We start from the raw sequence: 16874 nt of genomic DNA, 5'->3' as shown, positions 1-16874 counted from the left end.
TTTTTCTCTTTCAATATCCTATTTGTATCATATCATACTGTTATCTTCTTGCCTCCATGGTTTCTGATGAGAAGTCTGCACTAAGTCTTACTGGGTGTTCCTTGTATGTGATGATTTGCTTCTCCCTTGCTGCTCTCAGAATTTTCTCTGTATCTTTGACATTTGACATTCTGAGTAGTATGACTCTTGCAGTGGGTCTATTCAGATTTATTCTGATTGAGATACACTGAGCTTCTTGGACATGTAAGTTCATTTCTTTTGTGTGAGTTGGGAAATTTTCAGCTATTATATCCTCAAATATTCTTTCAGCCCCTTTTCCCTTCTTTTCTCCTTCTGGAATTCCCTTGACACGTATGTTGTTGCATTTCATGTTATCATTCAACTCCAAACCCCTGCTCTATTTTTTCCATTCTTTCTTTCTTCTTTTTTCTCTTCAGTTTTAGCATTCTGTCTTCTATATGACTTATTCTTTCTCCAGTCATTTTGAATCTACTGTTGTATGCCTCTAATGTGGTTTTGATCTTACCTATTGTGTCTTTCATTCCCATGAGCTCTGTTACATTTCTGTTCAGGTTTTTAAATTCTTCTTTGTGTTAGCTCAGTATCTTCTATTGTAATATTATTTTTATTTTTAAAGAAGCATTGGATTACATAAATGTCACATAAAAATTATAGGGAATTCCCATATGTCCCATCCTCTCCCCCGTCCACATTTTCCCACCTTAACAACATCTTTCATTAGTGTGGTACATTCGTTACAATTGAAGAACACATACTGAAGCATTGCTACTACCCGTGGATTATATTTACATTATAGTTTTTAACCTCTGTCCTGCACAATCTTATAGGTTATGACAAAATATATAATGGCCTATACCAATCACTGCAGTGTCATGCAGAACAATTACAATGTCCTGAAAATACCCGGTATTGCACCTATTTTCCCTCTCTGTCCCTTCAGAAACTCTGGCGGCCACTAATTAGTGTTTTCTCAATATTCTTTATGTCTTTGGATGCCTTGTCTTTCAAGTCATTAATTTGATTTTGGAAATTTGTGTTCATCACATTGATTAATTGTCTCAAATCTTCTATCTCTTCTGAAGTTTTGATATATTCTTTTTCTTGGGCCATTTCTAACATTTTCTTACTATGGCTTGTAATTTTTGATATCCAGGCATCTGATTAGGGTGGTGAGTTTACTCAGATGCTAAATTTTTTTCCTCTTTCATAGGGCTTTAGTGGCAAGAGGCTATGTGTTACTGCTATTCTTTGATTTTTGGTTCAATCTGTTCTGAGTCTCTGGGATTGTCCTGGTTAGTTGATCAAATTGGGCTATGAACCCAGTAATGGGGAGCAGACCTGCTTCCTAGGGCTTTGTGGAGGGAGATTGCAAAGGCCAGAAAAAGCCTCTCTTTCTTATTTAATTTTAATTTTCTCACATGCAAATACTTGGTCACCCAGCAGATGGCGATCTTTGGTAACCCTCTTTCAATGTCCAGTTGAAGTGTGTTGCTGCAACATTGACTGGATCATTGTGACAAAGTTTCCTGTCTGGAGGCTAATAGCTTTGTAATTGACACTTTCTCAGGGGCAGTTCTCCAAACTTTGCTGGCTGCCCCCTCTCATTTCCCAGGTGGGAAGTAATTTCTCTCCCCTTTGTGACCTCAAAAACCAGTCCTGGTCAGTAGAGAGGGAGATTGAGAGAGTTGGATCTCTTTAATCTCTTGTTAGCTCTTAAGACAAACAATGGTGTGGCCCCATCTGGTTTGGAAGGGCCCATGGGACACAGCAGACCAAATTTGTGGGTCAAAAGCTGGGTCAGCCTTAGGCTGTGTCCTTCTCTCTCACTTTTTCTGGGGAGGTAGATCCCTAGGGCCCCATTTGTAGCCATCAATCCAGAGGCGTGAGAATTCAAAAGCTTTTATATTGTGGGGGAAGGTGCTGGCATTTGCAGCTATGGCTTTTAATGCATAGTTTTGTAGACACAATTATTTTCCCTTGCCCCTTTCTCTTCTGGGAAGTGTCCAGTCATCCCCTGGTGTCCTAAACCCTAGAAGATTATTTTCCCAAGCTGTTTATGTCTGCCGTCTAGATATTTTTTAAGGAAAGAAGAGAGTCCTGTGTGTTTTTAGTCAGCCATCTTTCTGGAAGTTCTAATGTATTTTTAAAAATATTATTTATTATTATTGTTATAATTATTTATTTATCAGTTGTATTGGTGTATATCATTCATACATGAACACACATAAACAGTGTGTAGTAAAAGTTGTGAACTTACAAAACAAACATGTATGACATTATACAGAGTCCCATATATCACCCCACCCCATATATCACCCCACCCCACATCTTGCATTTTTCTGAAATATTTGTTACAAATTATGAGAGTATCATCAAAATATTACTACTAACCATAGTCCGTATCTTATATTTGGTGTATTTCCCCCAAAACCCACCTTATTATTATTATTATTATTATTATTTGATAAACTGCTTTTGTCTGTTATTTTATTTTATTTTTATCCCCCCCCCCCTTATGGCTTTTGCATACTGTCTGCTCTCTGTGTCCGTATGCTGCACATTCTTCTGTGTTTTTGTCTTTTTTTTTTGTTGTGTCATCTTGCTGAGTCAGCTCTCCACACTGCTTGCGGGCTGGGTAGTGCTCTGCAGCATGCAGGCGAGACTGCCTTCACAAGGAGGCCCCAGGATGCAAACCCAGGGCCTCCCATATGGTAGATGGGAGCACAACTATTGCGCCACAGCCACTTCCCCCTATGATTATTTTTTAATATATATTTATTACAGGAGTTGTGCACCTATAAAACAATCATGCATATGTGTAAAATTGCTGTACAACAGCCCTTCACCCTTCACCAACACACCACACCATAGTGAAACATTTGTTACAGATTATGAGAAAATATCATTAGACCATTACCACCAACTATGGTCCATAGTGTACATTTGGCACACTTTTTCCATATTCCTTCATGATCAACATAGTAATCTTTGGCATAGATGCAAGAATATTACATTATTCCTGCTAACCACAGTCCATAGGTCACAGCAGTTGTATTTATTCCATGCTTCTCCACATTTCCACCACCCTGTAATAGTGATGTACATCTGTTCTTGCTCACAGAAGGACACTCTTTCATCTGTACCATCAACCACAATTCTCTTCCACCTCTGGGTTCACTGTGTTATTTAGTCCCTAGATTAAGCTCTAGCTTTCTTTCAGTTGGCATTTACATCCCTGGATCACCCTTTCCAGCCACATTCCCATTTATAAACCAGCTGTTATTCACTATAATATGTTACCATCAACTCTGTCCATTTCCATGCTTTAACGGTCAAGTTAATTAAAAATTCTACATACGTTAAGCATCAGTACTCCTTCTCAGACCTCCTCATAACTCCTGATAACCTGTCCTCTAGGGTTTAACTCCATGAATTTATTCTTCATATTTCATTCATATTAGTGAGACCATGCAAGATTTGTCCATTTGTGTCTGGCTTACTTCACTTAGCATAATGTCTTCAAGATTCATCCATATTATCATTGGTGTCCCAATTTCATTTCTTCTTAATGCAGCATAGTATTCCATCATATGTATATACCACATTTTGTTTGCCATTCATTGGCTGTTGGAAACTTGGGTTATTTCCATCTTTTGGCAATTGTGAATAGTGCTGCTATGAACATCGGTGTGCCACGTGTTCTTCTGTTTGTGCCACAGACTTCAGTTCTTCTGGATATATTCCTAGTAAAGGAATTACTGGATCATATGGAGGTTCTATATGTAACTTCCCGAGGAAGAGCCAAACTGTCTTCCACAGAGGCTGCACCATTTACAACCCCACCAACAGTGAAGGAGTGTTCCTATTTCTCCACATCTTCTGCAGCACTTGTTTTGTTTTGTTTTTTAAATTATGGCGATTTTATGTGGTGTAAGATGAGATCTCACTGTCGTTTTGATTTACATTTCTCTAGTAGCTAGTGATATGGAACACTTTTTCATGTGCTTTTTGGCCATTTGTATTTCCTCTTTGGAGAAAAGTCCATCTAAATCTTTTGCCCATTGTTAAGTTGGATTGCTTGTTTTTTTATTGTTGTTGTATGCTCTCTTTTATTTAGAATGGAAATCAAGCCCTTATCAGATATGTGGTTTCCAAATATTTTCTCCCATTTCATGGGATGAAGTCATTTGCATCACAGAAGTGTTTGAGTTTGAGGAGGTCCCATATATCCATGTTTTCTTTTGTGGCTCATGCTTTTGGTATAAGGTTTAAGAATCTACCACCTACCACCAGGTCTTGAAGATGTTTTCCTACATATTCTTTTAGGAGCCTTATGGTTCTTGCATTTATATTTAGGTCTTTAATCCATTTTGAGTTAATTTTTGTATAAGGCATGAGATAAGGGTTCCTTTTCTTTCTTTTGACTATGGATATCTAATTCTCCCAGCACCATTTGTTAAATAGACTGCTCTGCCACAGCTGGGTGGGTTGGATAGGCTTGCCAAAAATTACTTGACCATAGACATGAGGGTCTACTTCCAAACCATCAGTTTGGATTCACTGGTATATGTGTCTGTCTTTATGCCAGTACCATGCTATATATTTTTTTAACCATTGTAGCTATGTAATGTGATTTAAAATCTGGAAGAGAGGGTCCTCTAGCTTTGCTTTTCCTTTTCAAGATGTTTCTGCCTAATCAGAACCCCATTACCCTACCAAATAAATTCAATAATTGTGTTTTCCATATGTTTAAAAAATGCTGGTGAAATTTGTATTGGGATTGCATTGACTGTATATCAAATTGTGTAGAATTGATGTCTTAATGATATTTAGTCTTCCAATATATGAGCTTGGAATATTCTACCATTTATTTAGGTCTTTTTAAAAATTTCTTTTGACAATGCATTGTAGTTTTTTGAATGCAAGAGCTCTACATCCTTGGTTAAAATTATTTTTATATATCTGATTCTTTTAATCACTAATGTAAATGAAATTTTTTTCCTGACTTCCTCCTCAGACTGCACATTATTAGCGTATAGAAACATCACTGATGTTTTTGTGCATTGCGGGTTGCTTATTGGTATAGCATGCTGATTGATTTTCTTGTGCTGAACCACCCTTGCATCCCTGGTATAAAACCCACTTTATCATGATGAATAAGTTTTTAAATATGTTGTTGGAATCAATTAGCAAGTATTTTGTTGAGGATTTCTGTACCCGTATTCATTAGGGAAATGGGTCTGCAATTAAAAAAATTTTTGTAATATCTACATCTGGCTTTGGTATTAGGGTGATATTGGCTTCATAGAATGAGTTTGGTAGCGTTCCTTCTTATTCCATTTTTTGGAAAGAGCTTGAGTAAGATTTGTATTAATCATCTTTGAATGCTTGGTAGAACTCACCTGTGAAACCATCTGGTCCTGGGCTTGTCATTTTGGGAGTTGTTTGATGACTGTTTCAATCTCTTTCCCTGTGATTGGTTTGTCAAGGTCTTCTGTATCTTCTAGGGTCAGTGTAGGTTGTTCATACATTCCTGGGAATTTTTCCATTTCATCTACATTGTCTAGTTTTTTGGTGTACAGTTGTTCATAGTATCCTCTTACGATATCTTTTATTTCTGTGGGATCAGTAGTAATGTCCCCATTTTCATTTTTTATTTCATTTATTTGCATCTTCACTCTTTTTTTCCTTGTCAGTCTAGCTAAGGGTTTGTTGATTTTGTTAATCTTCTCAAAGAACCAATTATGAGTTTTGTTAATTTTCTCTATTGCTTTTTGTTCTCCATTTCATTTATTTCTCTTCTGATATTTGTTATTTCATTACTTCTACTTGCTTTGGGATTCATTTGCTGTTGTTTTTTTCTTCTTGATTTTAGCTCTTTCTTCTTTTTTAGTATAAGCATTGAGTGCCATCAATTTCCCTTTCAACACTGCCTTCACTGCTTCTCATATGTTCTGATATGTTGTGCTCTTGTTTTCTTTTGTTTTGAGATATTTATTGATTTCTATTGAAATTTCTTCTTTGGCCCACTGATTATATAAGAGTGTGTTGTTTAATTTCCATATATTTGTGAATGTACCCTTTTTCCACCTCTTGCTGATTTTCAGCTTTATTCCATTAAGATCAGAGAAGGTGCATTGTATAATTTCTATCTTGTTGAATGTATTGAGATCTGCTTTTGCAGAGTTAAAATGGCAGCTACTGGGTGCTTTCCAACTTGAACAGGTTCAAACTTTAACTGTTTTTAGGGTTATATTTTAGCCAGCCGTGTTTACTAATCACTACGTGAATTCAGGGACCAACTATCTCTTCCTCCCCCATTTTTGGGAAATGGAGCTTCCAACTCCAGCCATGGAATAGCCCTTGAGACAGCTTCTCCACCAGTGGAGAATGGACACTGGCCTCCATAGTGTAGAGTGCTCTACTCATGAATCTTCTCTGCAGATGGTAGGTCTCCTCCTTCCATTCTTTCAAGGATGTTGCAGGATGCTCATCTGGTCTCCTAGGGACCCTAAGCAGGTGCTTTACATAGTTCTGGGAGATCACCAACTGCCTTGTAGGATGAGCTAACTCTCAGAGCACCCTACTCTGCTGCCATCTTGCACCTCCTCCCTCTAATGTATTTTTTTCTAATTTTTCATACTTTATTCCTTGTATGAATAGGTTAAGAAAGTAGAATTTCCCCAAGCACTGATTTATAGATAATGTGAAAAAGCAGCACACAAAACAAAACATTCAGTTTCACAGATAGTTACATTCAATGATCACTTTGAATGCAATTTCAACTCTCATTTTAAGCTAAGTGCAATAATAATTTAATACAAGATAGTTAAATACACACACAATCTGTATATCCTGAACTACAAGTGGTTTCTGTGGCCACATATGCTTTTAGGCAAGTACACATTTCCACAATGAACAAGTACTAACAAATATATTAATAAAACACTACCCCAAATGCTTATCCTGCCATCAGCTTTTTAAGCAATGCCATTCATGCTACTGAAAGCATTTCTTTTTAGAAGATTTAAACTGACTTGGGAAACTCAGTTGTAAAGCTTGACAAACAGAATGTATAAACCCCAAAGATTTTAAATTAAAAAAAGCCTACCAACACTGAGGCATTTACATGAAACTTAGTTTCTCAAAAAACAAAACACTCTTGCTATGTGAAGAAAATTAAAACAAATGACCACTTAAGACACTTAAGCATTCTCTAAAAATACCGTATTTTCCTATATCATCATCTACTTAAGAGAAACACAAAACAGTTCACTTCATTAGTAATATCAGAGTTTTGTCTAGAAACTTAAGAAAATACAAAAAACATGTCTCAGCTATCACAGGATCAAAGGTGCCATTTACTTGTCACATATAAAACAGCTACAATATAGCCTACAATGACAAAAAAGGACACCTAACACATAAGTACTACTTCATCATCTAGTCAAAAGTCAGAAGGAATTACATGAATTGCAAGGTACTTTGACTTATATATGATCATTAAAACCCAATGACAATATAAAGACAGGCAATTAAAGACTCAAAAGCTCTAAAATTGAAGACAGGAAAATAAAGGCTGAAACCTGTATGTTTCTCCAGCTTTCATTTTCATGGTTAGATATCCGGACCTTACTATAGGAAATATGCAGTTACTATATATATTTGACCCAGAAGATAAGGAAGCTTTAAGAAGTACAAAAAGGATCAAGATCCATAGTTTGTGTGATCAAATGCTTTTCTAGCTTGTTTCAATTCTTCATTCATAGTAAGTCTTTAGCCCTAGCAAACTTCCTTGGGTCCTTTTGAATCAAGAAGATGATATCTTCAACTTGTACTCGACCTTGTCTTCCAACTGACATTGCCTTGTGAGTCATCTCAGTGATGACCTCTATGACAAGGTCTTCAAGAATATCCACTGACTCAGTATAAGGATTCTGGTCATCCCCAAATCCATACATCATACACTGTAGTTCCTTAGAAAAAAGTCTCTTTCTATTACCCTGTCCACCTTCTGCACCTCCTCCAATTTCTTCATTTTCTTCCTCAAATGTGGGGTCTTCCTCTTCATCTTTCTATTTTTAATTTCATCCATTGTGTCTTTAATTCCCATAAGCTCTGTTACTTTTCTTTGCAGTCTCAAATTGGTCTTTATGCTCACTCAGTGACTTCTTAATACTCTTTATCCCTGTAGTCATATTTTCTTTCAATTCTTTGAAGTGATTTGGGAGTGTTGCATGATTATCATTCATTAATTTTCTTAAATCCTGTATATCTTCAGGATATTTGGTCTGTTCCTTTGGCTGGGCCATCTCTTCCTGCTTCCTAATATGGCTTGTAATTTTTCGCTCATGTCTAGGCATCTGAATATGTCAATCAATTTGCTCTATTAGCCAATTTCTTCTGTTGCCTGTTTGCTGCCTCCCCCCCCCCGCCCCACCCCAGCTCTTCTTTGATACTTGGTTCACCTTATTCTGAGTCTTTAAAATTACCCAGCTTAAGTTATCAAAACTGGGCCAGGGATTCACTAATGGTGTGCAGATTTTCTCCCAGGAATTGGGGTTAAGAGAGTCCTTAAAGCAGTTTTTGTCCATGCAATTTCCAGACCATCCAGCACATGGTGTTTCTTGGAAAACCTTTCTGTGGAAGTGTTTCTTTCAATCTCTACTTTCCTGTGTGGTGCAGTCAGAGCTGAAATTCACAGCAGGCTTTGCTGGCTGAATTCATGGAAGAGAAGCCTTCTGATGCCCCTTCCCTTTTCCCTTGAAACAGCTGGCAGGGAGGAGGACATCTGTTCCCCCCGCACTGGGCTGCAGTGAGCCAGGCTTTTACCCCAGCTTAATATCTTGGGATGGGGGAGGGGAGCCCTTCCCAGCCATGGTGGGCATTTGATAGCTCAGTTTTGTTGTTTTGGGTTCTTCATCTCTCTGTCCCCTGCCCTCCTGGGAGTTGCATAGCACTGTCCTGGTCTGTTGACTCCCAAAGCAGGTCCCTAGGACAGCTTTTGGCCCTTTCTCCATTGTTTTTGTGAGAGAGTTGAGCCCTGCCTGCCTACTCCAATGCCATCTTCCTGGAACTCAACTAGCCTAGTTGAAATGAAAACATTCCACAAGAGCCACCCCTGTGAGGGGGCTGGCCTGCCACCTCCAGGGTCCTTCTGCTGGAGAGGGCAGCACTCCCAGCAGCTCTGAGCACAGCCCTCATGGGCTGCAGGTGGTGGCAGACCCAGCCTCCATCCTGCAGAGAGACAGTGGATGACGCTGCTCACCCTCCTTCCCGGGCGCAGCTGGGCCCGGGCCTTGGAAAGCAAAGGTCCTGCTCCTCCAGCCTGGGGGATGACTGTGAGGCCAAGCCCCACTCAGAGGGCGGCTTTGCAGTGCCCTTCACCCCAGTCCAGGGGCCAGTGAGTGTGCAGGCTGCAGACTGAGAGGTGCCCCTACAGCTGTGGGCATGCGCTCAGCCTCCTGTGCCCCAGTCCCAAACCCCACAGTAACCGAAGGCTAAAGGAAAGCCAAAGCATCCAAAATCCCCTCCCATGTCAGGCTTCCCCATTGCAGGAAAGGGCGCCCCTAGCCACTCAGTCCTCTCCTCCAAAGCTCACGGCCCCCTCGTGCCTCTTTGCTTCCCCCGCATCCAGCCACCAAAAGTGCTGCTGCCTTCAAGTCCACACCACCCTGGGATCTGTCAGGCCCTGGCACACTCACTGTCCTTGGATAAAGCCCACGCTGCCCGTCCTGCTCACTCCCTTCCTCCCTGCACAAGCACAAGTAGTTCTGACCTCAGGACCTTGGCACAGGCCCCTCCACAGCCTGGAAGATTCCTCCCTCAGACCTCTCCCTGATGGCTTCCTCACCTGTTGGGGCTCAAAGCAAGCACTGCCTCCTTGGAGAGGCCTGATTTTTAGTGAAGGTTCAACAGTATACAATCATTGTGAGAATCGTAGAATGAACTTGAAATACTCATCACCTGCTGTCAGTAATGGCCCACCCATGCCAAGCTGGTGACATCAGTATCCCCGCTGCTGCTTATTTGAAGCAAATCCCAGACATCACGTCAGTTCATCTGCAAATATCGTAATGTCTCCAAACGAGAAATTGTACCTGTAAAAGATGATCCAGGCCACCCTTTCTGAGAGGATGTCCCTTCAATTCCATGCTCTGTGCCTTCCCCATTTTTGTTGTCATGCACTTCACACTCCCTGACATTTATTTTGTTCATGGTTCTATTTTATGGGATTGCCTCCCCATCCAGTCACAAGAACGTTCCTGCCTTGAGAACGTCTCTCTGCCTGCCTTGTTTCTTTTAAATACCATCGACTGCCCAGTGCCAGGGATCCCACAATTTCTCAGAGTAGACGATGGCCGAAGGAGAGGCTGGCCCCCTGCCAGGGTCCACTTGTCTGGCCGAGGGCAGCAGGAGGTGGTGGATGGATGGACATGCACTGACCTTCTGCTGTGGGTTTTCTCTTTTAGATAAAGCAGCAAGCTCTTCTGGAGACAACGTCATAACTTGTCCTGGAGTAGAACCTCAGATACTTGGAAAGTAAGTGCCCCAACCTGGGGACCCTTGTGGCAGGAGACCAGATGGGCAGTGGTTTAGGGGTCCTGGGTGAGGACACCCTCGGCCAGGGCACCCGGGGAGCCCTCTGTACCTACCCTGATGGGTGGTCCTGGGGGTGGGCAGGGATCCGTGTGGCCCAGCTCTGCTGAGGATGGCAGGAGGTGGAGGGAGCCTGCCTTAGTTTCCCCACTGCTGGGACATCTAGCAGCCATGGGTTGTCTTGACAAGAGGGATTTCTTGGCTGCCAGTGTTGGGGCTGGAAGCTGGCTCCCTCCAGGGTGCGTAGCGCTCTGGTGCTGGCAGCCGGCAATCCTGGGGTCCCGTGGCTCCCCCACCACATGGCCGTGTGCTCTCCTCTCTCTGCCGGTTCCCAAGGACTTCCAGCGTCTTCTCCTCCAAGTGGCTTTCCCTTGAAAGCCCTCAGTCACAGCACTAAGGGCAGTCTCATTCCCCTGACCGCAGCATAACGATGTCCTCAGAAGTTCCACTGACGCTGGGTTACACCCCAGGACTGGGTGCAGGTGGTGAACATGGTTTCTTCTGGGGCATGTGCTTCAGTCCATCCGGTTCCAAAGGGCTCCTGCCACTCACCAGAGCTGAGCCCATGTGCCCTGCCCACACAGAGGAGCCCAGGGAACCCCCCCATTGCTGCCACTCACGTGGCACGTGGCCACACGGTGCACAGACGATGCTGGGCTCCTGGGGCCGGCCGTGTCCCTCGGGGCCTCTGCACCAGGCCAACCTCGTGCTCTGGGGAAGGAGAGCTCGCCCCATTCTCTCCACTACCCCAGTGCCTTGCTGGCAAAGTCACTGCACCCAGGAAAGCTGGGGGCCAAAGTTCAGCCACAGAGGAGACCTGGTTGTCACCGGCCCACCCCCTCTGTGCTTTAGGCCCATCTTCGTTGAAATCAGCCTCAACAAAGGCATAACCTTCATCACCAACAACCTCAAATTCAGTGGAAAGGACTGCGTGAGTACTGGGTGGGGACACCCCTGTCATGGGGCCCATTGGCCCAGCTCTGATGCAGACACACTGGGGGGCAGCTGGCACCCAGGGTGAGTGGTTAGGGCAGGGGTCCACCAAGACCAGAGTCCAGGCCTGCAGCACCCCTGGCTGTGTGGGACCCAGGGCCCACCCCTCCAGGTCAGGGTTCAGGCAGGGGGATGGGGCAGCCACCGCCACACGTGGTGTCCATGGCCCTGGGCACTGCTGAGGTGGTCTGGGCATCTGGCAATGGACTCCTGGCCCCCCTGGGGTCCCCCGAGGTGGAGCGCCTGAGGAGAGGAGGAGCTGGGGGTGGAATGCCAGGGGACGGGAGCCGGGAGGGGGCCACCCAGCCCCAGCCCAGCCCTCGGCCACACCTGTTCTCTGGCAGCCAAGGCTGGATGGTGATGGTGGCCCTTCCACAGGGGGAGAATCCTGCTGCCAAACCCACCGAGGGCAAGGCTGGGAACCCAAGCAAGGTCAACAGCCAGCGCCTCATTGAGCAAACCCCTGAGAAAGCCCCTGAGATGCCCCAGGAGGCCTCCCCAAAAAACCTCCCTGGAAAGGTCCCCGAGCAGGCCCCTGGAAAGCCTCCTGAGAAGCCCCCCACAAAGCTCTTCAGGCGTCTTGCAGCCAGAGCCCTCGAGTGGCTTTCGAAGTACCGCAGTGGTGATGCGGACAGCAGCGATGAGCATGAGCGCACTGACCAGGAGAGGAACCCCGAGGGCGAGGGCGGTGGTGAGGAGGCGGAGCCCCGTGGCTTGGAGATCCCCTTACCACCACTTGTTGAAAGCTTCATCAGCACCGGCAGCAGCGACTTCCCCTGGATCCCCGTGGTGGCTGGCGCAGCTGCCCTGCTCTTCCTCCTGCTGCTGTGCTGCTTCTTCTACCTGTGCTGTCGGGTGAGTGCCCCTGCTATGTGAGCAGGCAGGTGAGTGCCCCTGCTTCGTGAGCAGGCAGGTGAGTGCCCTGCTATGTGAGCAGGCAGGTGAGTGCCCCTGCTATGTGAGCAGGCAGGTGAGTGCCCTGCTACCTGAGCAGGCAGGTGAGTGCCCCTGCTTCATGAGCAGGCAGGTGAGTGCCCTGCTATGTGAGCAGGCAGGTGAGTGCCCTGCTACCTGAGCAGGCAGGTGAGTGCCCTGCTACCTGAGCAGGCAGGTGAGTGCCCCTGCTGCCTGAGCAGGCAGGTGAGTGCCCTGCTATGTGAGCAGGCAGGTGAGTGCCCCTGCCATGTGAGCAGGCAGGTGAGTGCCCTGCTATGTGAGCAGGCAGGTGAGTGCCCTGCTGCCTGAGCAAGCACCTGAGTGCCCCTGCTGCCTGAGCAGGCAGGTGAGTGCCCTGCTACGTGAACAGGCAGGTGAGCGCCCCTGCTATGGTTGCATCTCCCAAGACTGACTAAGGCTCAGGCTCCATCACCGCCTGGAGCCTAGAGGTGCCCTGGCCTCCTGCCCCACCCACCATGGGGTGCTCACGGGGAGGCTGTGCATGCTGGGCCAGGCTGCTCCAGTGCCCACGGCCTTTCTAGAGGTGACCAGAATCAAGTGTGCAGCAGGGCAGCAGGAGGACAGAGAGGAGTGCTCCTGGGCTAGGAAGGAGGGGACTTCGAGGGGCTGGAGGACCGTCCCGAGGGCTGCAGGGAGGAGGAGGAGAAGGGGGGGCAGAGAAGGAGCAGGCGGGTCCCTGCCCAGGGAGCGCTCGAGGGAAAGACTGTGGGGACCATACCACAAAGGGCTCTCGGCTTGGGGTGGCCTCAGCCTGCCTGGCCTGCCCCAGCCCTCCAGGGAGGGGCGGTGTCCCTGTGACAAAGGAGGAAACTGAGGCTCAGAGGCAGCTGTGCTGGCCACAGCCCCGCAGGCATCGGTCTGTGCCCCGCGGCTCTGAGCAGGGTCCCCACCTCTCCCAGGGGCTGAGGCTGAGCCCAAACCGCACCTTCCAGCACAGGTTATGTCTTTTTTTAAAATATTTAATTTTAAAGAAGCTTTATATTACATAAATGCTACATAAAAAATATATACATAAGGGATTCCCATAAACCTCACCATCTCCCCCTCCCACACTTTCCCACATCAATAACAACCTTCCTTAGTGTGGCACATGTGCTAAAATTGATGAACACATATTGAGGCATTGCTACTAACCATGGACTCTAGTTTACATTACATTTGACACTCTGTCCTGCACAGTTTCGTAGGTTATGGCAAAATCCATAATGCCCTGTACCCATCATTGCCCTGTCCTGGAGGACAACTCGAATGTCCTGAAATTCCCCTCATGTGACACCTCTTCTTCCCTCCCCCTCCCCTCAGACCCTCTGGTGGCCACTGCCTTTATATCAATGATAGAAGTTCTTCCATTGCTAGAATGTCTATAATAGAATAGTAATAAGTCTACTTTAGTCCAGTGTTCATTCCCCAGTCTTGAGGATTTGACGATGGTGATGCAGTTTCTGATTGAGAGGGGCCCTGTTTCCCAGGTGGTAGGTGGATGTTACTCTCTGGCTTGTAGTTGCAGACACTCTCTGCTCCTTGGGATGGGCGTTGTCCATCATCATCTCCTTGTCAGTTGTGCTGGATGAGTCCAATGAGCTGGAGAATAGGTGCTGCAACTCTGCTGAGATTCAGGACCCAATTGGCACATGGATGGACCAAAGATTTTAAGTCTCTGGAACATACATTTAATAAGTAGAGTGCTAATGATATTTCAAATAAAAGGGACAGAGGAGCCTTGTTTAGGGAAACTATTCAAGAGTCTAAGTCTGTTACACTGAGGAGCATAGATTCCAGAGTAAGGCCAGCTGATAGGGTGCCTAACTCCTGAGCTGCTCTGTGCTGCTTTTGGTGTTTGGGTGTCTCTAGCTCTTAGGAGCCCTGCTGTTTGAGGCATTGTTTACCATGGCAGTCAATGGGATCCTGCTGAGCCTGCTGAGATGCGCAGAAGTGTAACCTCTGGAATGACCTTCTGATTCACTTTGAAATCTCTTAGCCATAAAAACTCATTTGTATTGAATATTTCTCCCTTTTGGTCAAGGTCTTTGTCTGCATGCGTTGTTGGTTGTTGGTTGGTGTTGGTAATAATCCCTTGGTGCCAGGGGGGCTCATCCACAGGCATTATGTCCCATGCTGGGAAAACGATAGTGTGTTTATATGCTGAGTTTGGCTTTCAGAGAGGCCACATTTCGGCAACATGGAAGCATTCAGGAGGTAACTCTTAGGCAATATATAATGTTAGGCTAAGTTTCAAATTCACAAGGACAGGTCTGTAAGTACGGTCATCAATATCGAGGGCCTGGCATCATGGTCTCTCCTCCTTCACTAGGCACTGCCCTTGTACTTGGGAGATTCTTGCCATGCTGTTAGAGAATGCAGCAGCCCTCCCCAGGATGGGAATCCAATATTCTTTTGCTTACTGTGTGGGTCTTCAACCATCCAGACAGTGAACGCTTGAACATATTCATATGCCTTCGAGGCATGCCCCAGGTGGACCCCTTCCCACATTTCTGTAACCTACACCTTCTTTGAAAATAAAGTGGAAAAAATAAGACCCTGGGGGAATATACAGGAGAAATTATTACTGTACATACAAAACAACAGACCTTACAGTGATGAAAGACACAGTGTCTAAAAACTTTTTATATTATGTCAATTTTTGAAGTTTTTTTTTTTTATTTTACTTGTTATTTTAAATACTAGTATTATTTCATTTTCTTATTAATCTTATTTGGCTATGTCTTTTTAACTTTCTAGTGTAAAAGGGAGCCGGACCCATGTAGGGTAAGTCCTAAGTGCGTCCTGACTTCCTGTGAGCTCATCTGCCATGCACCGAGCCTCCTGAGGCCCATGGAGGGGTCCGCTCCCGCCCCAGGAGCTCCATTGCCTGTGCCAAGAGCCTGCAGAGCAGGAGGGGTGGGGGGGTGGAGGCTGCTAGGGAAGCCAGGCGTCCCTCTTCCCAGGCTCCCACCAAAGGGGCAGTGTGGGCAGCCTGTGGGGGGTCTGCCACGGACCCTCCTGAGACAAGTGGGGCACTTGAGCCCCTGCCGGCTGGCAGGATGGTACTTGCCCAGGACTCAGGGAAGCTTCTGGAAAAGGAGCCTCATGTTGCAAGGACCCAGCTCTGGGATCTGCCATGCCCTTTTCTTAATCACGGTCTCCTGGCGGGCAGAGGGGCCTGGCCAGGTCAGCCCTTGGGGCCTGCAGGGCTGAGGGTGGGCGAGGGAGCTTATCTGGCACAGAGCTGTGAGGGACGCCCACCCGGGGGAGCCCAGGGCTGGGTTCAGGGCAGCAGCCGTGGGGCCAGGTGGGCCTGGGGTGGTCGCGCTTTCAAAGCTGGAGCCCGGTGGCTGAGGGGCGTCCCCTGCCCATGCGCGGACCCCTGGCTGGCCCAGCACGTGGTGTCTTCATTTGCCAGGGCAGCTCTGACAAATGCCATGCACCAGGTGGCTTGAACCCGGAGGTCACTGCCTCTGGTCTGGAGGCCAGAAGTCCAGCTTTCTCCTGGATCTGCAGGGTTCCGGTGCCAGCCACTGCAGGCCTCGGGGTCCTTGGCTGGCCTCTTGCCTCGGCTACACGGCACCATCATTGGTCCCCTCCATCCTCTGCTTTCAGGCTCCTCCCGAGTCACGTTTCCTCCTTCATGAGGCTCCTGGAGTGTACAGAGCCCCCGCTTCTCTTTGGCCACCCATCCAATAGTGACGTCCTGGGCACGTCCTGTTACAGACGGCTCCCCCCAGAGAGCACGGCTTAAGGCGTGAACCCCTCTCTTCTGGGGCCCTCAATCCAAGCCCCACACAGGGCACAGCCTCAAGGCGAGGCTCTGCCAATGGGGGCGTCAGACGAGCGAGGGGACAGGGAAGCTTTGCAGCACTTTGGGGACGAGCCAGATGCCGTCTTGTTTGCCCCAGAGGATGCTCCCTGGAGGCGCGGGCTGTGGATGAAATCCGGGGTCCCTCACTCGATTGTTCCTTATTCACCCCACAAACATCGGCTGAGTGGCAGCACCAGCCCCCCTGGTTGTGCCCCCCTGGAGCAGGCGCTTTCTCTTCCTACAGACAGTGTGCTGCAGCCCGCCATGCCCCATGATGATTACCCGCTGCTGTGACTGCCCGGACACTGGGCATCTGAGGCAAATGGAGGTGAGGAGGGCTGGGGCAGGGGAGAGGGCGATGGTTCAGGTGCAGAGGCCCTGCTGGAAGGCTCCACCTGGGGGAGTCCAGGGTCCAGGGCACTTTGCTTCCTCCCTGGGTGCCAGGGGGTCAGTGTCCCAGGCACTCCAAGTCGACCGAGCCCAGCTGCCCCTGCCCCACCTGGTTGCT

The 16874-nt window shown here is 46.7% G+C and overlaps 1 protein-coding gene and 1 long non-coding RNA gene across 2 annotated transcripts in view; both read left to right on the top strand.

Annotated features, from left to right (window-relative positions):
• Positions 1-12257, top strand: part of LOC131278919 (anthrax toxin receptor-like) — a 52334-nt gene extending 40077 nt beyond the window's left edge. Inside the window, exons 11-14 of the mRNA XM_071215568.1 lie at positions 10494-10563; positions 11473-11551; positions 11992-12198; positions 12249-12257. Of these exons, the coding sequence (XP_071071669.1) occupies positions 10494-10563; positions 11473-11551; positions 11992-12198; positions 12249-12257 (365 nt within the window). The remainder of the gene's footprint in view (positions 1-10493; positions 10564-11472; positions 11552-11991; positions 12199-12248) is intronic.
• Positions 12258-12287: 30 nt separating this feature from the next.
• LOC139439121 (uncharacterized) lies at positions 12288-16668 on the top strand. Its single transcript, XR_011648955.1, has 3 exons — positions 12288-12468; positions 15310-15336; positions 16611-16668. It is a non-coding gene; the product is annotated as an uncharacterized lncRNA (long non-coding RNA).
• Positions 16669-16874: the final 206 nt, after the last annotated feature.

The sequence above is a fragment of the Dasypus novemcinctus genome, chromosome 6 (assembly GCF_030445035.2).
Source record: "Dasypus novemcinctus isolate mDasNov1 chromosome 6, mDasNov1.1.hap2, whole genome shotgun sequence".
NCBI lineage: Eukaryota > Metazoa > Chordata > Mammalia > Cingulata > Dasypodidae > Dasypus > Dasypus novemcinctus.
The sequence above is the reverse complement of the archived record's forward strand: the minus strand, read 5'-3'. Positions and strand labels throughout refer to the sequence as shown.